General features: G+C 34.2%; 3 protein-coding genes across 3 annotated transcripts; 1 reads left to right on the forward strand and 2 right to left on the reverse strand.

Annotated features, from left to right (window-relative positions):
* Positions 1 to 301: 301 nt before the first annotated feature.
* On the forward strand, positions 302 to 1,786 carry LOC150030063 (ATP synthase subunit d, mitochondrial-like). Its single transcript, XM_090310104.1, has 4 exons — positions 302 to 454; positions 1,068 to 1,132; positions 1,210 to 1,296; positions 1,374 to 1,786. The coding sequence occupies exons 1-4, from the start codon at positions 433 to 435 to the stop codon at positions 1,473 to 1,475; spliced, it is 276 nt and encodes a 91-aa protein (XP_090166230.1). The 5' UTR covers positions 302 to 432; the 3' UTR covers positions 1,476 to 1,786.
* Positions 1,787 to 2,164: 378 nt separating this feature from the next.
* LOC150030064 (uncharacterized) lies at positions 2,165 to 10,447 on the reverse strand. The gene is made up of 8 exons (XM_090310103.1): positions 10,133 to 10,447; positions 8,829 to 9,994; positions 7,774 to 8,191; positions 6,705 to 6,849; positions 6,402 to 6,517; positions 6,179 to 6,257; positions 4,525 to 4,758; positions 2,165 to 2,909 (listed from the first exon to the last, which is right to left on the reverse strand). Exons 2-8 carry the CDS (start codon positions 9,946 to 9,948, stop codon positions 2,556 to 2,558), a joined length of 2,466 nt encoding a protein of 821 aa, XP_090166229.1. The 5' UTR covers positions 9,949 to 9,994; positions 10,133 to 10,447; the 3' UTR covers positions 2,165 to 2,555.
* A 5,747-nt stretch (positions 10,448 to 16,194) lies between these two features.
* Positions 16,195 to 18,975, reverse strand: LOC150030065 (mitochondrial import inner membrane translocase subunit TIM14-1-like). Its single transcript, XM_090310106.1, has 3 exons — positions 18,766 to 18,975; positions 17,493 to 17,671; positions 16,195 to 16,722 (listed from the first exon to the last, which is right to left on the reverse strand). Exons 1-3 carry the CDS (start codon positions 18,766 to 18,768, stop codon positions 16,566 to 16,568), a joined length of 339 nt encoding a protein of 112 aa, XP_090166232.1. The 5' UTR covers positions 18,769 to 18,975; the 3' UTR covers positions 16,195 to 16,565.
* Between the last annotated feature and the right edge of the window lie 277 nt (positions 18,976 to 19,252).

Below are 19,252 nucleotides of genomic sequence, written 5' to 3' on the forward strand. Positions count from 1 at the left end.
GGCTAAAATAGTAAGATGTCAGCATTTCTCTTATGAGTTATAGGTTTTAATCACTCCCTTGTGCGTGTGTTTTTAAAAAAAGAAGTGCCATTGGAAGCTAAATTGATTGCTCATAAAGATGACCCTGCTAATTTTGTACTTTTCTTTTCTATCAGTAAACACTTTAATGACTAATGAGTGCTTTTAATTGCGTCGAGTTGCCGTTGATAAAGTGAAATTTCCCTCTCATGAGGAAAGGATTGATTTTATTCTCCCCCCAACCCCCCCCCCCCCCCCCCCCCACTCCCCTCACCCCGGATTGATTTTATTCTTACTGAGTTTGCTTGAAATTTGCAAGACTTGCATTATTATAAACTGTTTATCTCTGTGTAGGAACCAGAGCCCATAGACTGGGAATATTACAGAAAGGGAATTGGATCCCGCTTGGTGGACATGTACAAAGAGGCTTATGACAGTATGCTCTTTGATTCACTTGTTATTTGAAGTTCATACTTCGATTTTTTCTGTGCAATATTTAGACCAGGCGATATTGTGATTTTTTAGCACAAGGTTTCCTGTGATGCTTCTCTAATTTGAGTCTTCAAAGATAGCGTTTCTTGGTTGGGCAGTTTTCGGGATCAATGATCATATACATACATTGTTAATTTGAGAATTTTGTATTTAGACGGCTAGCGCATATCAGTGAATCAGTCACTAAAATTTTTAAGTGGTCCTTTTAGCTCGGTGGATGTCACACTACCCTATTGCTGAAATTCTGTGATTGAAGTATTTACAACATTTCTCTTTTACTGGATAACATTTTGCCTTCTATTGTGTGCAAGAGAACCTAAAAGTTTTCTGAAACTCTCGTTCTAATGGGCCAAAAATCTTGTTGTCACAATGTAATTTGCTTGAATTTAGCTTTTCTCCCACATCTCCCACATATAGAATGGGACTCGGACATTGTCATCAAGATGCCAGACTGATTAACCATAGTTTTGCATCGTCATAAAATTACAAAGCAATGCCCTTTATGATATCTTGTCTTTCATATTCCTTACAATTTGGTTGATCTGCTTCATTTTTAGGCATTGAGATCCCCAAATTCGTAGACACAGTGACTCCACAGTACAAACCTAAATTTGATGCACTGGTAAGCACTAGTTATATTTTAGTCGTTCTGCATGTGTTGCTCTCTGCTAGATGCTTCATTTATTGTTTATGTGGCAGCTGGTAGAATTGAAGGAAGCTGAACAGAAATCCCTAAAGGAGTCTGAGCGGTTGGAGAAGGAGATTGTTGAAGTTCAAGAAATGAAGGTAATGGAAAAGAAAAGCTCATTTGATTTCCAATTTTGTAGAAGAAACAAATTCTCACACCCTATTTTTCTCATCAGAAAAAGATCAGCACCATGACTGCTGATGAGTACTTTGTGAAGCATCCTGAGCTGAGGAAGAAATTCGACGATGAAATCCGAAACGACTACTGGGGCTATTGACTGGAAATTAAGGTTGAAGCACCACCAAAGTTTCAGAATTTAATTTCATAACCCTTCAGGGACTTGTTTTGCTGCAGATGTTTGGTCAGTAATAAAACAAACCAGATAGTTCCTCTGCAATTTGGTTGGATTTGCTTTCAGAATCATGGTGACGAAATTGATTAGAGAAACTGAGTTTTTCCTTGAAATGATATTGTGAGAGTTCCAAATAACTCTAAGGTACATTGTCATGGAAAATGCATTTTTTTTAATGAGATTATATTAGCTTTCTTATCATTCAAAGATGGATAAGGAGGTGTTGCAAAGCTAAATTCATGGAGTTCAACTGTTTGGTGGTTACAATTTCATGATTAAGCTAAAGTGAAGTGAAACTAGGAAAACATAGAATTGATCCAAATATACAAAGAGTTGATTTCAAACTGCGGCAATGCTTATGGGGTATTTCAAACGTTATATTACTGAAACGCAATGGACAAACTTTGTAATATCTATATTATCAACTTCAGATTACATTATAAGCAATCAACAGCAAAAATTCGATCCCAGCGATATGTACATTAATAGAACATGTATGTATCTATCTATGTAAAACTTGAAACACTTGGAAGACAAGGGGGCTGGCATAAATGTACAAAAATGTGCACATTAATAGACCATGTATGTATCTATCTATGTAAAACTTGAAACACTTGGAAAACAAAGGGGTGGCTGGCATAAATGTACAAAAATGTGCAACTTGATATTTGTTCGGGCAAAATACATTCAGCATGTATTTATATATATATAGAGAGAGAGAGATATTTAGATCTAAATTGCCAGAAGGGAAGCTCAAATGTCTACCCAGAAAAAATTGAAAAGCTAAGAAAAGTTCGATTGAAACTTGAAAGTAACATCAAGTCTTGAAGAAAATGGCAGTGATGTCGACAGATGAAAATCCATCCAACTGATTTCTGTGAAAATATAGTGAGGAAAAAGAAAACCCAGAACAACCAGAGGGAGTGTGCGGGTTTTACGTGGACAAAATGCTTCGAAACCACGACCTTTATGACGGGATCCAAAAAGAGGAGGGGAGTGAGGAGTTTAACCAGAACCAGCTGCGGCTTTCTTTTGAGACAATTGGTCAGCTGCTGCTACCTCTTCATTTTTGTCCATTGCTTTCCTTGCTAGTTCATAGCCTGCAAAGTTCATGGCACCCAAAGGCGCAATCCAGAAGAACCTAGGAACTGCTCCTTTGAACAAGCCGATGGGGCCTTCGTGGCGAAGAATTGAAACGAAAACGAATGACATTGATACTGATCGACCTTGAGCTGTCATCATTCTTGTCTTCATCACATCGAAAGGTGTTGTAACAACAGCAGCTAGCCCGCCTGACAATGCCCCAACTGCAATTGTTTCCCATGGCTCAAGTTCTCGTGAAAGAAGTTTCTCAGCAGCCTTTTGAACAAACAGTAAAGAACGTGTCAATGACTCACCATTGCAAATACACAGTCGCCTCAATAACTAGTGGTAGATCTAAATGAATGGATAAAATAGCTGTCAGAGTACAACAATTGAGACATTTTGTTTGAAAATTGTGTACATTTTCATTTTTCTTTGATTGGAAACACAAATTCATAGGAAAAAAAGTACTAATAAGTAAATAAATAAATAAAAAGGGATAGGGTTCAAGCGGAAAGGTTCATATAAGAATCCCAAGTTTTGGCAACAGAATGGAACTACCCTTGGAGGAAGGTGATTTTCTTTTCATGGCAACTAAAGAGACCCACCAACAACTCTCTCCAAATACATGTCATTCAACAGTAGAATAATAAAAAGGGGATTGCAGATGTTATACCTATACGGAAGGTTTATACCATGGTCAGAAAGGCGCTCATCTAGTAACTTGTAAACCCCTTACACACCCAAAAAAAAAAAAAATGACAACTATCACGGAAATTCTTTGTAAAAGTTAAAACGGTAAGTACACAGGTTTTCAAGATACTAGGGGTAAAGGTATGCATGACTCGGTAGTCTTTGTTGCTGCATCCCTTTGGTTGGTGGTTATTTTATCACTTTGTGGATTTTCCTCATTCAATGAATCGTGTCAGATCGGGTTACGAACATTTTACCCTTAAGTGGGTTTCTTATCTTATCCCATCCACTGCCAGTACCAAGGGAATATTTATTTCTTGGTCTAGAGGGAGAAACTTCTAAAAGCTTCAACATAATAATCCTAATGAAGGAACAGATGGAGATTATGAGTTTGATATTGTTCCAAGTGTCAATACCAAAAAACATCCTACTAATAAGAACCTTTCCTTTTCCTACCACGTTCATATACACACACAATGGCCGAGGCAGGGTGGAGGATAGGGCTAAGCCAAGGGATCTGCTTTCTCCTTTTTATTTTTCAACTCAATCAAGGTGAAAGAGTAAGGTATTTTCTTCTATGTATAAAATATGCTAAATGATAAAATCTGATAAAGGCCGATCTTATTTATTAAGACAATAAACCCGTTAGTTACGCTTCCACATCAAAGTTAGCTAGAATAATTCATTCTGTCTGTTTTCTTTGCTTTAATGCCTATTGGTGTTCCAAAAGTACCTTTTCGAAGTCCCGGAGAAGAAGATGCATCGTGGGTACTGATGATACAATCCTTTTTTGTGGGGATGGTTAAAGAATGGTTCTCTTCAAAGTGACTAGTGGGTTACGACCTTACTTGAACAGGATATGTTCTATAAGTCGTACATATGTATCCTTGAGTTCTAAAGCAACTAAGGTTATGAAATGGCCTCAAGTTTAAAAGTGAAGTTTGAAAGTGTGTTGCTTGCAGACATAAGAAGAAGAGACTTAACATGAGTCTTTAAGCCAAGTTATTGTCCCATTTCCCAGAAAGATGGATTAGGTGGTGGTAGACCTATATTTTCAAGCCATTTGTTTAAAAATTTCATACGGTTTGATCATGGATCTAAAAATGATGAGTAAATAGACTACAACAAAGGATTGCTACAGAAAATATGTAATGAAAGATTTTGAAAAGAGGTTGAAAGATAGAATACAATTACATACCTTTTTGGATTCAGCATAAAGTCCCATGCCGGCAACATAGAATGGAACTTCCCTACAAAGAGTGGCACCAGTCCCACGGAAAAACCCCTTCAGGCCATCTTGGTTCCAAGTCCCCAGAATGGCCTGTCCTACATTGTCAAAGAGTCCTGCCTGCAACCTCTGCTTCAATACCTCACATGGGATCCGCACTGCAGTTCCCAAAAATGTACTCCAGAACGATGCAAGGGATTGGACCTACAAGAAATGATGAGTCATTAGGAATATAAGAGGACCATGGTGCATCATACTGGGTCGCAGAACACATCCTAAATCGAATGAAAAAATGGGGGCAATGAGTCTGTAATGTATGTGTATCTAAGCAGAAGAGTGCATAACGTAATAGTCAAATCGTAGTTCTTAATAATTTTATACATCTTTGAGGAGAAGCTTTGGGATTGTACTGAAGTACATAACCATGTCATTTTCAAGATTTACCTCTATTTACTTCATTTCTTTACCGTGTATGACAATACGTGAATAACACTAAAAAATGTAAGATTCTCTGAGGATCAGCATGTCTACAAGGATACCTCACTTTGTTATATATCATATAACAACTTGCCTATAATAAATTAGTCAGTTTATTAAGGCAGATAAACTAGCAAAGATGGTAACTTTATGTATAATCAAAATAAAGGACTTCAAATAACTGTATAGTTTTCCAACCTTCAAGATAAGTAGATGTTGCTATCTTACGTCCGCAAGAAAGATATATTAATATCTCCACCAAGGCATTAAATTTTACGGATGCAAGTTGCACATGCCATAGAGATACATGAAGATGCAAGTCATACTCACCACTCTTAGTATTCGAACACCTCTTTTAGTATTCGAACAACTTATAATGAAGGTTCAAATAAAATATACAAGAGGAAGGGTGTAAGGAAAATCAAAAGCAACCATCTAGAGAAAAGATCAGGACCAGGCTCAGTACATAGAGAAGTCTCTCCTAAGGACCGGGACACTAGTGTTCTTGAACTGGATTCGTACCTTTCGATTTACACATATTCCAAATCCCTACCAAGTCAGCTAAGCGTATTAAGGGGATCCTATAGGTATTTGGGATGATATTGGGGATTTGAGGAATGGCTCTCACCCGGTGATTTCATTGTCTATTTCATTATTGAGATACTATGGAGGTGTGGCATGGGAAACATACAAATGAGGAGCAATGTGGTTCTCATGGGGAAAGTCGTGGAGATTTCCTCATGAACCTGAAGTATTGAAGCATTTGGTAGTTGCTGGCAAATATGTCGATGTCTTTTGGTATTTTTAACTAACAGTAGCCATCCCTGGTATAGTATCATCCTTCATTCTAATCTCAAGTCTAGGTTCCAATAATCCTAAAATGAGATCTTTGATCTACTTCCAAAGTGATTTGAAAAGGAAGAAATTGGAAAACAAATCAAGGAGAGGGTTAATAGAGTAAAATGAAATTCGACACTGGATTCAACTTAATGTGCCTGTAGCTGGCTGAATCTCTCCAAAAATTCAGTTTTTCCTCTCTTTTTTCATGATTCGGATACTTAAGCTTCCTTTGTAACTTTGTCAATTACAAATGTTGTTTGTTATAAAAGTAAATAATGACAACCATACAGTGGAATCTAAAAATCACCTGTATGTCTGGTAGTGTCGGAGCTACATTTATCAGAAGAAGTTTAGTTGCTTCAAATATTCCAGTTCGCAAACCATGACTACAAGATTAAAGAGATAGCGTTAAGAGTTGATATCAGTATGGTACATTAAAAAAAAAAAAAAAAAAAAAAAAAAAAAAAAAAAAAAAAAAAAAAAAAAAAAACTCTATCCCATTAATGTTGCCTTGGCGAAAAGAAAATAACCTTGAAAACTGTCCTAGAATGGCAGGGATTGAGCCGCGGTACAGACCTCGCACACCTATCTGTGGAATCCTGGATATGATTTCAGGGAAAGTCAATGATGATGCCTGTACGCGAGTCTAAAAACCATGAAAAAGAAAAAAAGTCAAGATGAGCATATCGTTGAGGACAGATCAAACCATCAACATCCAAGTGTGAACTTAAAAAAAGGACCAAAAAGGAATATTTTTCTTAGAAAAGTATATCAAAATTGGAGAAGTGGAAAAATCTAAGCTAGATGTATTAAAATTGGTTCAAAGAATTTACCTTAATTGTATCGATTGGAAACATTAAAGAAGTAGACAGAGCACAAGAAAGACCCCCAGCCAATGCAGATCTTAGAACACTGCCAGCAGGTATTTCCACAGGCGGTGGAACAGCAACAACCGTAGCAGCTTCAAACCAGATACTCCTGTATCAATTATTAAAGAAGTTATAATGTTAAAAATCTTGGTAAATCATTAAAAAAAAAAAAAAAAAACACTAAATTCATACTCAATATAAAGATTAGCAAGTAATAAGCATTGGCTACCTACAAATACTATAACGTAACCAATTTTATGAACAGCAACAACGTAGCCATAAGAAAAGTAAAGGGGGCAAAAAAAGAAAAAAGGGCCACACGAGATGGATCATAAACCTTTAAGTTCAGATATCATATAATTATGACAAAAGCACAAATCACATATAGCAATTATAATATTTGTAATTACTCTATATGTTAATTCTCAACAACTAGAGTCCACTAGTAAGTTTCTGGCTCAAGGCTTGTTTCTTATATAAATCTTGTCTATTTATACTTTACTTTTATGCTAAATAAAAGTTGGTCTTTCCATCCAATAAACAGATTTTTTGTTTAAAAAGAAAAACTCAATTAGGGAACAACATTGCATAATGGCTAAAAACACCAAGGGTCAGCATAAATGTTGAATATCCATTCAGCATGAAGAGCACTTGGAATATAAAATAAAAAAATCTAAGCAGCAGCCAACACATCAACATTTACTGTTTCCAAATACTTAGATGTTGATTCGAATCAGATGATTCTCCATAGCGATCAATTAGAATAAATCCAAAAATCTCACTCAGGTTCTATTTTAACCATGCACTTCATATGATTATCTCAAGAAAATATATCATCCAAGCAGACTAAGTTGAGTCTTTTTGGCTAATAAGTTTCAATTACTCTATGAACACCGGAAAAATAATAATAATATAAGTAAATCATAAAAATCTTTTTCCCTCTCTTTCTTTCTTATATTTATAGTTGAAAGAAACTCGCAAAAGTCTGACCATGAGATGTACCTTAGAATCTTAAATAAAAAATCTAACTTACCGTGGATCTTCTTGCAGTCGATCTGAAGGAAGAAGCAACATAAAATTTCGAAAATGTCCGTATGAGATAGATTCTTCAGTGTCTGCATTAAGAAATCGCATCATAGCAACAGCATTGTCTTCATTGGCAGGGAGTCCAGCATTCTTAAGTGATGCCAATATTTCACTTTTTTGCAAAGTCCCTGACTTGCTGAGACAGAGAGAAGTATATGCACGTAGAATGGTTGGTTCCTTCTGTTCCATGAAGGACAAAAATTGCTTCCAACCAAATGACTTCGAAAATATGTGACTTCTAGTGCGATTCATGAACTCCCGAGCATATCGTTTGGGCAATTTTCTCTTTCTAATTGCAATTTCAAGGTCCTCCATAGTCACTTGGCCATCACCGTCCCTATCCAGCTCCTCAAAGAACCTCCTTCCTATATAAGAGCATTAAGTTGGTAAACCTTTTTTCCCCTTAAATTAAGTACATGAACCGATGGAATTAGGAGATAGTAGGAGAGCTGTGACATAAATGCATATCAAGCATGTGTGCCCATGCTAAGTAAGGAGAGAGAGAAAAAAAAAAGGGAAAAAAACCCCACAAAAGGGAGAGGGAGAAGGTGACACCCGGAGAATATCTACTTTCAACTCAAAAGACAAACTACATCAATTCTTTCAGTTATGACCATTAGAGCTCCTTACTTTTCAGTTATGACCATTAGAGCTCCTTACTTGTCATTACAAAGGCAGGTTTATAATTGCCTTCCTTGATGTGACAAGACAGAAACTCGCTAAAACCATGTGCACAAGCTAAAGTTAATAAAAGAGGAACATAAAAGTTGACAAGTTCTTGACCGATCTGTTAGATCCCTGGATTTTCCTTGGTACAAATCCATCTCCTCACTCTAAGGTAAAAGTTCCAAGAAGAGCGTGATTAAGAAATAACAAAGAGAGCAGCCTCAATGCACATCATTGAATTTAAACATAACGATGACAAGATAATTACTTCAAATAGCTTTAAACCTGAAAGTGTACTATGTTTAATGCAAAAGAATATGAACTGTTTGAGCATACCTTCAGCCTCTGTGTATCTGAAGAAGTCCTGAACTGAGATCAATTTCTTTTTGTCTGGATAATCTTTAGAAGACCGCCCTACTTGTGGTAAAAGCTCAATAAGCTCGGTCAATGACACAGTAGATAATGTAGATCTCAAGCGTTCAACATTAGAGAGAGGAATGCTAAGAATACCACTCGCTAGTTTTTGTGGTGAAATTCCACTAGTTTCTTCCCTACTCTGAGCAGATACCCCATCATCCCCCTCGTTCACAGAAGAACTGACTCCCACTATGCCTGATGGAACACCTCCAACTCTTGCAAACCTCAAGTTCCCGAAAAACCCATTTACTTCTGCTTTTCGACCTTCCCAAATGCTTGCCACAGCCTTGAAATGATCAACCTGAGGGGACAATGGTGACTGTGGGGAAGTATCATAGCACTTATCAACATTTCCTGCCCCGTGAAGATCGAACTTTTGAAGATTCTGTGTCAACTGATCAAAAACAAAACCTATTAAGCACTCAAATGGCACATGTTTTCCTTCATCGTGCCTCAAACTTTCCTGAAATGGTTTATTATGCTGCTTCTCCTTCTGCCTTCGTTTTGACTCACGTGAAACTTTTTGCTTCGTGCACAAACCTATCTTTTCCTCCTCATCCGTTTTCTGTAATCGCTTCTTAATTGTTTTAAAAGGGCGGGGAAGTGCCTGAACAACATTGTTAACCAACAAAGACCAAGAGACTGCAAACTGCAAGCAGTTCGCACAAGATGCCTCCTCCTTAGCCAAATCTTCCTCTTTCAATGCACTATCAGAAGCCTCCGAATTCACCGACTTCCGCGAGAAGTTTCCTAAGAAAGCCTTTACTGGAACGTTAATGGATAAACCTTGCTTCCGTTTATCCCCAGCAACATAAGGACCCCGTACCTTCGTACCACAGATCTCACCTTGGCTCTGCTTATCCTCATCCTTAGGTCGCAAAATCAATCTTATGAAATTTTCCTCATTCTTATGCCCCGGTAAACAGTACTCAAGATCCTTCGCTACTTTCCGGAAGCCCAATTCGACAGGCGAAAGCGCTTCCTTAACAACTTGAATCGAGTTGAAAAAAGATTCGATTGGGTCATTAGCAGACACCATTACTAACAACTCCTAAACTACACAAACTTTCAACGAAATCACCGAACTGCTCCACAGACACCAGCAATCCAAACAAACACCATTTACACAAATAAAAAAAAGAAATTTATATATATATTAAAAAAAAAAGAAAAGTAGAAAGCTAGATGAAATTCACAATCAACGAATCCGAAAGAACCATTACCAGGCGGTGTGGATAAGCGATTGAAGAAAATAAGGAGGGCGATAATTGAATCCGAAACCGATAAAACCCAAAGAGACGGAGTTGAAATCGAAGCGTACCACACATTTCGGCAAAGCTCAAAAGCAATCCATTTGTGGATAAAGAAAGAGAGAGAAAAAGGTTCTAGCTCGCCATTGTAGCAGAGAATGAAAGAAAGATGAGAAGAAGACGAGTGGAATTTGGGCAACGGCTTTGGTTTATGCTTTGTTAGAGAGACGAGTGGCAGACGAAGCAGAAGAAGAAGGAACCAGCAGTTGAAGACTGAAAAGCCTATCATTTTTTGTGTTTTATTTATTTTTATAATATGGATTATTTATCCTTTTTATTTTAATTTTGTTTTCAACATAATTTAAATAACTCAAACTAACAATATAAATTTATTATGTTATTATCTCTTAATTAAATTACAAATCTTTTTATGTTCAAATGGATCATTAGTCTCTCTGGTCTGATTTTATCATTTTCTTTTTATTATATCGGATGAAGGAATTAAAATTTTAACCTCAAAATTGATAATACGAATAATGATTGAATCTATAAAATATTAAGATCCAATTGATAACCATTTCGCTTTTTATTTTTAATTATTGAAAATTAAGTCTACAAGCCAAAATTTGAAGGCTAAAAAAATAACTTTTAAAAGTTTATCTTTAAAAAAAATATAGAGAAAATATGTTTAATTTTAAAAACTACAAATAAAAAGCGAAATAATTACTAAATAGGTCTAAATAATTTTAATCAAAACTGCTATTTATTTTAAGGGGTAGGTTTTCATATGTTTTGTTCACTAATCCATAGCTTAGCCTAATTTGGAATTTAGTCAAAATTTGTTAGTACATTTTAACTTTAACAAATGAATTCTTACATCATTTTAAGCACGAAATTAATTATAGTTTGATAAATTCAGATATTCTATATTTGTTCATATTTTTATTTCTATATTATTATAATTAAAATTTGAATCCATGCACACCTTTTTTTTTTTTTTTTTTTTACTTGGGTAAGAGTTATTTAAATATATTGAGTAGTGTAAAATTATATACAGATGTAAGAATCAAATATGCAGTAGAACTGCTTTTCATTAAATTCGAGTTGATTTCATATGCTCATCTTCCTCCTTTATTCACAAATTATTAAAAAAAATAGTTACATGATAATATCAGAGTTTAAAATTATTCGTTTGAAATTTTAATGGCTACGATCAATTTTTTTTTTAAGGTATAAGTTGATATTTGTGTAAAAAGAAAAACAAAATATAAATAATAAAATGAGATAGATGAAACTTTTCAAAATTATGACCAACTCCAAAGTTCCAATACCCTCCCAGTCATTGTTTGAACTATATATATATAATATATATACACACACTTTTATTTATGGAAATTTGTTAATGGCGATATAAATAATATTATTTTTATTATTTAATTTTTTGACAGCGGGAGATTGCTTTTTAAAGAAATGAAAGAGGGGAAGGGATAAAAGCTGACGTAAGGGCTTTGTAGGACGGGAAAAGGAACCTTTGAACATTGGGCTCTCAGTCCGGTTTTTCGCTCTCGTTATTTTTTATTTTTATTTTTAAAAATTTTAAATTGGAGGAGTTCCAATACTTATCCATATCCACATGACATTTATTCATTTAATGATTTCTTTTTATTTTTAAATACTTTTACAATTTGCATCCAAGTCCCTCCATTTATTCTTTTCAATTTAATATATTCATTTTTTTTTAGAATTAATTACCACCCATTTTAAAGGTCCAAAATGACAAATGATCTAGTTTTTGAAAAAAATAATCAAATGCCCATTTACTGATGTCATGATTATGTGAAGTTACGGTATTGCCTTTCTTTTTCCTTTTGTCTCATCTTCTTCGGCGTGAGAAATCTTCCTCTGCATGTCGTCTTTTTCTTCTCTAGCTTCTTTTCTTCTGTACGTCTTATTCTTCTTATTCGACATGGCAAGTCGACGGAAGCAGCTCCGATGCGACCACTTCGATGAGTAAAAGTGAGAAAGATGAGTGATTTTGTGAGTGGGGAAACGAAGAGAGAGCAAGGCGAGCGAGAGCGAGAGACATAGTGATTTGTGAATGGGAAAAAAAAAGAAAAAAAAAAAAAAGAAGGGAGAGCGAGACGAGTGAGAGCAAGATTACTTTTTCGCGAGCGGACAAGTATATTTTAGTAATTTCACCCGAACTTGACATTGGCAAATGGTCATTCAACATTTTTTTCAAAAAAAGCGTAAATTAAGCTAACTTAGGCATATTTTACTGATTAAAACATTATTATCAACTTCCACGATCTAGTATCATGTTCGAAGAAGATTTCCTAAATAATTTATGCTAATCTATTTCAAGTTGTCTTAATGATCACTCTCCTTCTATACTCTCCATCACCAAATAGCATTCAACAAGCTTCAAGAAGAGGCATCTACGTGATTAGAAGTGCCAATTAGAGATGTCTATTTTGAAGGAACCCTAAGGTCCACTACGAAAGTGGGGATCGGTTCAAAGTTTTAATTTGCATATTTTGATTCTGTAATTTTATATAGAACATAAATTTACAAAACCAAAATATGCATTATTTAAGAAATTACAGCATGCAAGAAATAAGGTGAAAAAAGGGGTTTGGGTTTCAAGAAAACTTACCCTTCATGAATCAAAATCTTCTTCACGAAAACCTTTATCCAAAACGATCACGAACAATTTGTATAGTCACAAATGCCCAAAGATGACACCACTAATGGGAGCCTTCTTTGGTAGAGAATCCTCAAGAGGTGTGGGCTCTGAGATTTTGAAAGAGAGAGAAAGTAATTGAGAGGAGCATAGTAGTTTTTGGGAAATTACAGAGAGATCTCTAAAATATAGAGAGAGTCCTCTTGTTACAAAAAAAAAATATTCTGTAGAGAAGATTATCACCACGAGAAAAAAAAACCTACCCCTCACTACACGAGTTTAAGAAAGGAAGAGAATTGATTTCCCTTCCTTTAAAATTAAAGTTAAAATTAAAATAAAAACAATTTCAATTTAAATAAATATACATTATATATATATGATAATTAACTTTTTTTATATATATAACCATATGTTATATGATATATAATACATAACTCATAGTTTAATATTGTATAAACTCCTTTGTATAGAACACTCCCGCTCACATGTCTCTACATGAATGATAAGGACCAAATCATTTGTAGCACTTTATAACAATTGTAACATCTACAAAGTGGGTCGTTTTCGTAGTGTCACCAGGTTAAGGTATCCAGCCTTGTCCATCTAATACAGATCATTTAGGTTATCACTTTAACGTGATCCATCTGTATGCCTCTACATACATGTTTAAGCTACAAATGATAACCTTAAATGTTAGTTTACTGGTTATATGAGTTAATGCTACTAAATGTCAAATAAAACATCTCTTATTTGATTAAATAAATAAATTATTTTTACGTTACAATTACAAACTACAGGATTCACAAGATTTAGGACATCAACCTCAACACATTTAACCCGCAAGGTATGTGTGCCCCAATCCCCGTGGAAAATTTCGCAGGGATGGGGAATGAAATGGGTAGCGGGGATAGGGGACGGGGAGTTATCCCCAGACTCGCCCCGAATATATCTCTAGTGACAATACATATGTCGATGCTATGTTATCAGCTTCTGATGCTTCATGATGAAAATGATCTCGTAGTTAGATTCATTAATATATTATTTCATAACACGTGTTGGTGGCATTATTAAAACAATAAAGTATATTAGAATGTGTTTGGATTACATTTTCAAGTGTTTAATTTAAAAAATAAGTTACTTGGAAAGAAAACTGAGTGTTTGACAACCACTCAAAATAGATTTTCAAGTGTATTTTAATTAAATTTTATCAAAAGTGTTTAAATAAAAATGAATTTTTTGAAAAATATTTTTTTCTTAAGTCAATCAAAACGGACTTTTAGAATAGTTCAATGGTCAATCTAACACTTAAAAAAAAAAAAAAAACACTTTCATCAATAATCATTAATAATAGAGAAGTGTGGTAAATTTTAAGGATTGTAATAAAAAAAATTTAAGAAAATACCGGGACTATATTGAAAGTTAGAAAGAATAAAGTACGAGAATTAAATAAGTAACTTAATAAAGAAATCAATGCGCCAAAAAGAAAGTGTAAAATGAAATTCATATCCACGTGTAAGAAGATGAGTGGAGGACAAATATATTTTATCGGGCAATGCTCCACGTATCTCTATCCTTTTTTCTTTTTGGATAATGATTTTGGAGGAAGCAACCAAACCTACCTTATTAATAATGCATACGTTTACTTTACATTTATTTATTTATTTTCATTTGGGAGAATAAGATGTTCCAAACTTCCAACAAAATTAAGAAATAACTGAGGAATCTTAATTCTTAATTATTTTTATTAATATTTAAGTTTAAAAAAATTGTCTCAAAACTTAAAAAGTTTGATTTTATTTGATTCATGAACTTTTAAAATTATAATTTTGATCGGTGTTCTTTTAACTTTTGTAAGATTCATGGATTTGACATAATATTTAGAGTTTTCATTAGATACAAAATTGAAAGTTTAAACACCTATTCTTATTTCACATAAAATTGAAAGTGTACATGTCTCTTAGATATCTTCAAAAGTTCAATGACCAAATAAATACAAATTTAAAAAATTTATGAACTATACTTGTAATTTAGCAAATAAATTTTAAAAAGTTATATTTTTGCGAAGGTCTCACATTTAAATTAAGTTGACTCTATTTTCAATTCAATGAACCAGATTTAATTGTAATGTATTTTTTAGTACAATAATTGCAAGGTAGGGGATTGAACCGTCTATTGAATTAAGCTCACTTTGGCTAATGTATTTTTTTATTTCATTTCTAAATTAGCTTCGATAAACATAATATTAAGACTCCTTAAACAAAACATAATATTAGGAATTTTATCATGATTAGTACATATAGTTTTTCCTTTTGATCGAATTATTCTAATTTCCATTATGTAAGTAGGGGTCCAAGTGGATTTATGAAAAATTGTACTTTTATTATGTGACATCCTCCCCTTAAAATTGAAAAAAAGTAATAACATCTAAAAAGTAATAAAAGATGTTAGAAAAAGAAGTTTATAAAAAGATGTAAGATTTGTCACCTAAAAAATTTTTTAGGTTAAAAATAACAGTTTTCCAAATATAAAGTTGACTTCTAGTTTTGTTTAATCATAATTGATTTTTAAGAATCTACAAAATCAAAGATTATTCATTTGGATGTTCATTTTATCCTAATGACAACTCATCCATAACAAGTGGAGGATTGAAGAGTTGAAGACAAAAACGATCTACATGATTAGTCGTTTGAGGATAATTATCTTTTTAATGACGGTTCATAAGCAAAAATTTGAAGCTAAGACGGGACTTTTATTTTTTGCCCACATCAGATGATGTTGAAAGAACAACTAAAAAGAGGGCTTGGTTTTCTAAAAGAAAGGAAATCAAATATAAGAGATTTTCTTTATAAGTTATTTCTTAGAAAGATTATCATTCATAAAAATAACCAACCCAACTTTGTCAACATAATACATCAGTTTTCACATCATTCATAAAACTGTACAATGTCAACCTGAATATAACTAAATTGGATTAGACGTATATTTTCAACGAGTGGTCAAATGTTCACATTCCTGCCAACTCAACACGTTGATGAACTAAAAATAATAATACATATATAAAAAATAAAAACAGCATATTAAAAAAAAATGCCATTCTCAAGGTTGCGCTTGTTCCAGATAAGCAAAACGAATACGATAACTAATATTGCTGATGTCCAATCAAAGCAACAATATCTTATATTCAAAATAATAATCCCAAAGACAGTCCCTTTGATTATGACTATTTCCCAAAAAAAAGAAAACCAACATAGAATTCTCCACTTAGATTTCTGAGAATCCAATGACTAGAATACAATATAACCAATCTATAATCCATGATAAGAAAAGAAAGAAAACATAAACTTGACAAAGGTTGCTGTACAAATTCAAATCACTAGAGACTGAAAATAGAAAAATGATAAATGTCTAAAGAAAACGCATACAGATAACTTGTCCTGGTAGAGATTAGATAAGTGAATGACTATGAAAAGACAATATTGTTCCATGACTCCGATTATGGGATGCACTTCACAATCATACTTATTTTAATGTTCAAAGGAACTTTCAGCATTAAAGTCAACTTCAAGTCTAAACATTGTATCTTTTTTTCTCAGACTAAAGGAAATAAAATCGATTGGTGAGCATAGCGTTTGGCAGGTTGTTTGAACTTTTGAAGTATATTTGGAAAAGAAAGTTTTCCCCCCCTTTTTTGCAGGGATCCTAAAATTAAAGCAGCGCACCTCATTAAAATGCTGATCCACTGCTTTTTGATTTTCCGAGTAGCACATCCTTAGCTTCATTGATCTTAGAAGCAAGATAATGACTGCCACCAGCATCAGGATGGTTTGCGATCATGACCCTTCTATGTGCTTCCTTAATCTTATCTGGAGTTGCATTTTCTCTGTTAACCATCGAGGATAACTTTGGTCAATCATTACACAAAGTAAGCTACTTAATGGCGTGAATGAAACAATTGATAAATAAATACACTTCTTAGTGTTCTTTCATTCATCAAGATGTTTATGGTGGAAAAGTTGGTACAAGCCTACCAGTAGTACATCTGTTTTCGCGAGAATAAGGACAACATATGAAAGTGGATATTGCTCAAGAAGCCATGTTTTCAATAGAAATTCGAACTCATGTACAGAAGCATTGCTTTCTAGACGTGTCCTAAAAAAGTAAGTAATTTTACAATCACTTCATGGAACATCAGAATCAATTATCTTGTTGGTGTCTCACTGATCTCTCTACTCAAAACAAATGATCCAGATAATATGTTTCCCAAGGGTCGGATCATGAAATGTAAAGGAAAGAAGAAATAAATAAGCAAAGATTCTCATTGTTCTCAGAGGGCAATGTAAACCAATGCCTGGACCAAAATATAAGGCTTAGAAAGAATGAAAATATTCCTAAATGACCATATTTGAGCCATAAGTTACTGATTGGATTCTCTTATGTAAATACTTATGTGATCATTAACTGCAAAGAAACCTGAATGTCTTTAAGATCCCTACTACTCAAGTAAACTATGCCGAGTTATGAACTTAAAAAGACCAGGTTATCAAAATAATTAAGATGCAATGTCATAACATCAAGAGTGATGGAAGATCAATAACCAGCAAAAATTTAGTTATTTATTTACGAAGATGAAATACAAGTATGTTGGACTACCTAATACCAAGAATAAGAGCTGCTTCCCTCCTCGTCATCGTAGGATAGAAACCACCTTCATAGAATTTGCGTGATCTAGCTTGTGGTGGCCGTGACTTGAATGCTTGCCAAGCTCGAATTCCATATCTACCAGCAAGAGCTGCTGCAGCTACTGCAAGACCAGCGAGGAGTGGTGTAGCCTAATACACACCTAGAAGTTTGTTAGTCTTATTGGAACATCAGAATTGGAACTCCAAGTTGAATGTAAACATCATCTACAAATCTGAATAACTACAGACGAGTTAAAATTTGAAATGCATACCTTTTTTATTTATTTTTATAAGAAACTAGAATGAAGGAATATACGAGGTATACAAAAAAAAAAAAAAAACGAGCGCATTGAAAAGGAACGGGGTATGACACAAGCTACAGAAACAGGCTCCAATCCCGAAGAATAAGAATAACATCATAATTACAAAAAGGTCTGGTAATCGACCCTCGTAAGGTGACATTAAATAATAACTGTTCATCAAAGAATTGTGAGTTAGATAGAAGGGGCACATTTTTGTAACTGAGTCATTGAATGTAACAGAGTCTTGAGCAATGGGGTATTATTAAGGGGATGTAAGTGAGAAAGAGGGTATGCCTTGGTGAAATGAGATACTCCAAGTCTGTGAGAGGAAGATCTCTCTAATCCTTCCCCAGTTTAAGGTTTTACCATGAAAAATAATATTGAGGTCCATCGCTTTTCTCCAAGATCCTAATCAATATCGTGTAATTATGCAGTGCTGCCAATTAGCAAAATGTCGTTCAATGGAGAACTTTCCCAGTGTTAAGTTTACCACCAACAGGAAAAGTGATGTAATCAGTATTGAAAGATGCATTGATTCCATTTCTAGCAGCTTGATAGCAGAAAAACCCCAATCAATGAGGTCGAGATGCTCGACCTCCAATTGAAAGTCGTCAACGAAAATATTTTGGCCACGACTCCAAAATCAAAACCCAGGCGATGTGAACCCTCAATGAGATATCAGCCACACGAAACTATAATATAGTATATCCACAATAAAATTTCAAGGGCAAAATTGAAATGATTTACACTAAATTCCAATAAGAAGCAAGTAGTAACTCCAAATTTTCGGAAGGATCAAAAGTAACATCAATCACAAACGAAAAACATATGTGGATCATAAGAACGTAGAAATGAGGGAGACAGAGATGATAGAAAGCTATCAAGATCAGTGCCGAATGAAACATACTGAAACATAAAGAAAGAGAGTGGGATTTTGCTCACCATTTGAGTGAAATTCCAGAGGTAGGTGAGAGAATGTGGAATTTCATTCAGAAATCCGGATCCAATTTTCGATTCAGAAGCAAATCCGATTGAGCTATCGAAACTACAATGACGAAGCAAAGCACCTTTGGTTTCACGTTTCAGGGGACGATGATGAAATTGGTGAGCTTTTCTCGTTATGTTAAAAGCTGGGTTGGTCCAAGAATTTACTATTTTATACTTGTCTTCAACAAATTATAAAATGAAGCTAATTTTGTGTGTGTTTTAAGTTAAATTATTAAAAATACCCCAAACTTTGAATTTCATGTCAACCTTTCTAGCTTGAAATTTGCTTTAAGTAAACATATTTAAACACATGCAATAAGAAAATTTAGGGTTAGGGTTTTAGCCCAAAAAAGAAAAATCATAAACAAAACAGGGACGAAAGCAGGAAGACGACAACATTTATAAAACATCGAAGTATCATGTGTATTTATTTTTACATATG

Source organism: Benincasa hispida, unplaced genomic scaffold, assembly GCF_027475165.1.
Source record: "Benincasa hispida cultivar pf3 unplaced genomic scaffold, pf3_genome.v1.1 HicScf633, whole genome shotgun sequence".
Lineage (NCBI taxonomy): Eukaryota > Viridiplantae > Streptophyta > Magnoliopsida > Cucurbitales > Cucurbitaceae > Benincasa > Benincasa hispida.

Bases quoted from the DNA above. Each gene is read 5' to 3' on its own strand.
- LOC150030065 (XM_090310106.1), bottom strand. The intron at 16,723-17,492 runs GTAGTCCAACAT...GATGGTTAACAG, and splicing joins GCTCTTATTCTTGGTATTAG to AGAAAATGCAACTCCAGATA.
- LOC150030064 (XM_090310103.1), bottom strand. From the start codon at position 9,948: ATGGTGTCTGCTAATGACCCAATCGAATCTTTTTTCAACTCGATTCAA. The intron at 8,192-8,828 runs GTATGCTCAAAC...GCTCTTATATAG, and splicing joins CAGATACACAGAGGCTGAAG to GAAGGAGGTTCTTTGAGGAG. The intron at 2,910-4,524 runs GTATGTAATTGT...TTTGTTCAAAAG, and splicing joins TTTATGCTGAATCCAAAAAG to GCTGCTGAGAAACTTCTTTC.
- LOC150030063 (XM_090310104.1), top strand. From the start codon at position 433: ATGTACAAAGAGGCTTATGACA. The intron at 1,133-1,209 runs GTAAGCACTAGT...TTTATGTGGCAG, and splicing joins AACCTAAATTTGATGCACTG to CTGGTAGAATTGAAGGAAGC. The intron at 1,297-1,373 runs GTAATGGAAAAG...TTTTCTCATCAG, and splicing joins TTGAAGTTCAAGAAATGAAG to AAAAAGATCAGCACCATGAC.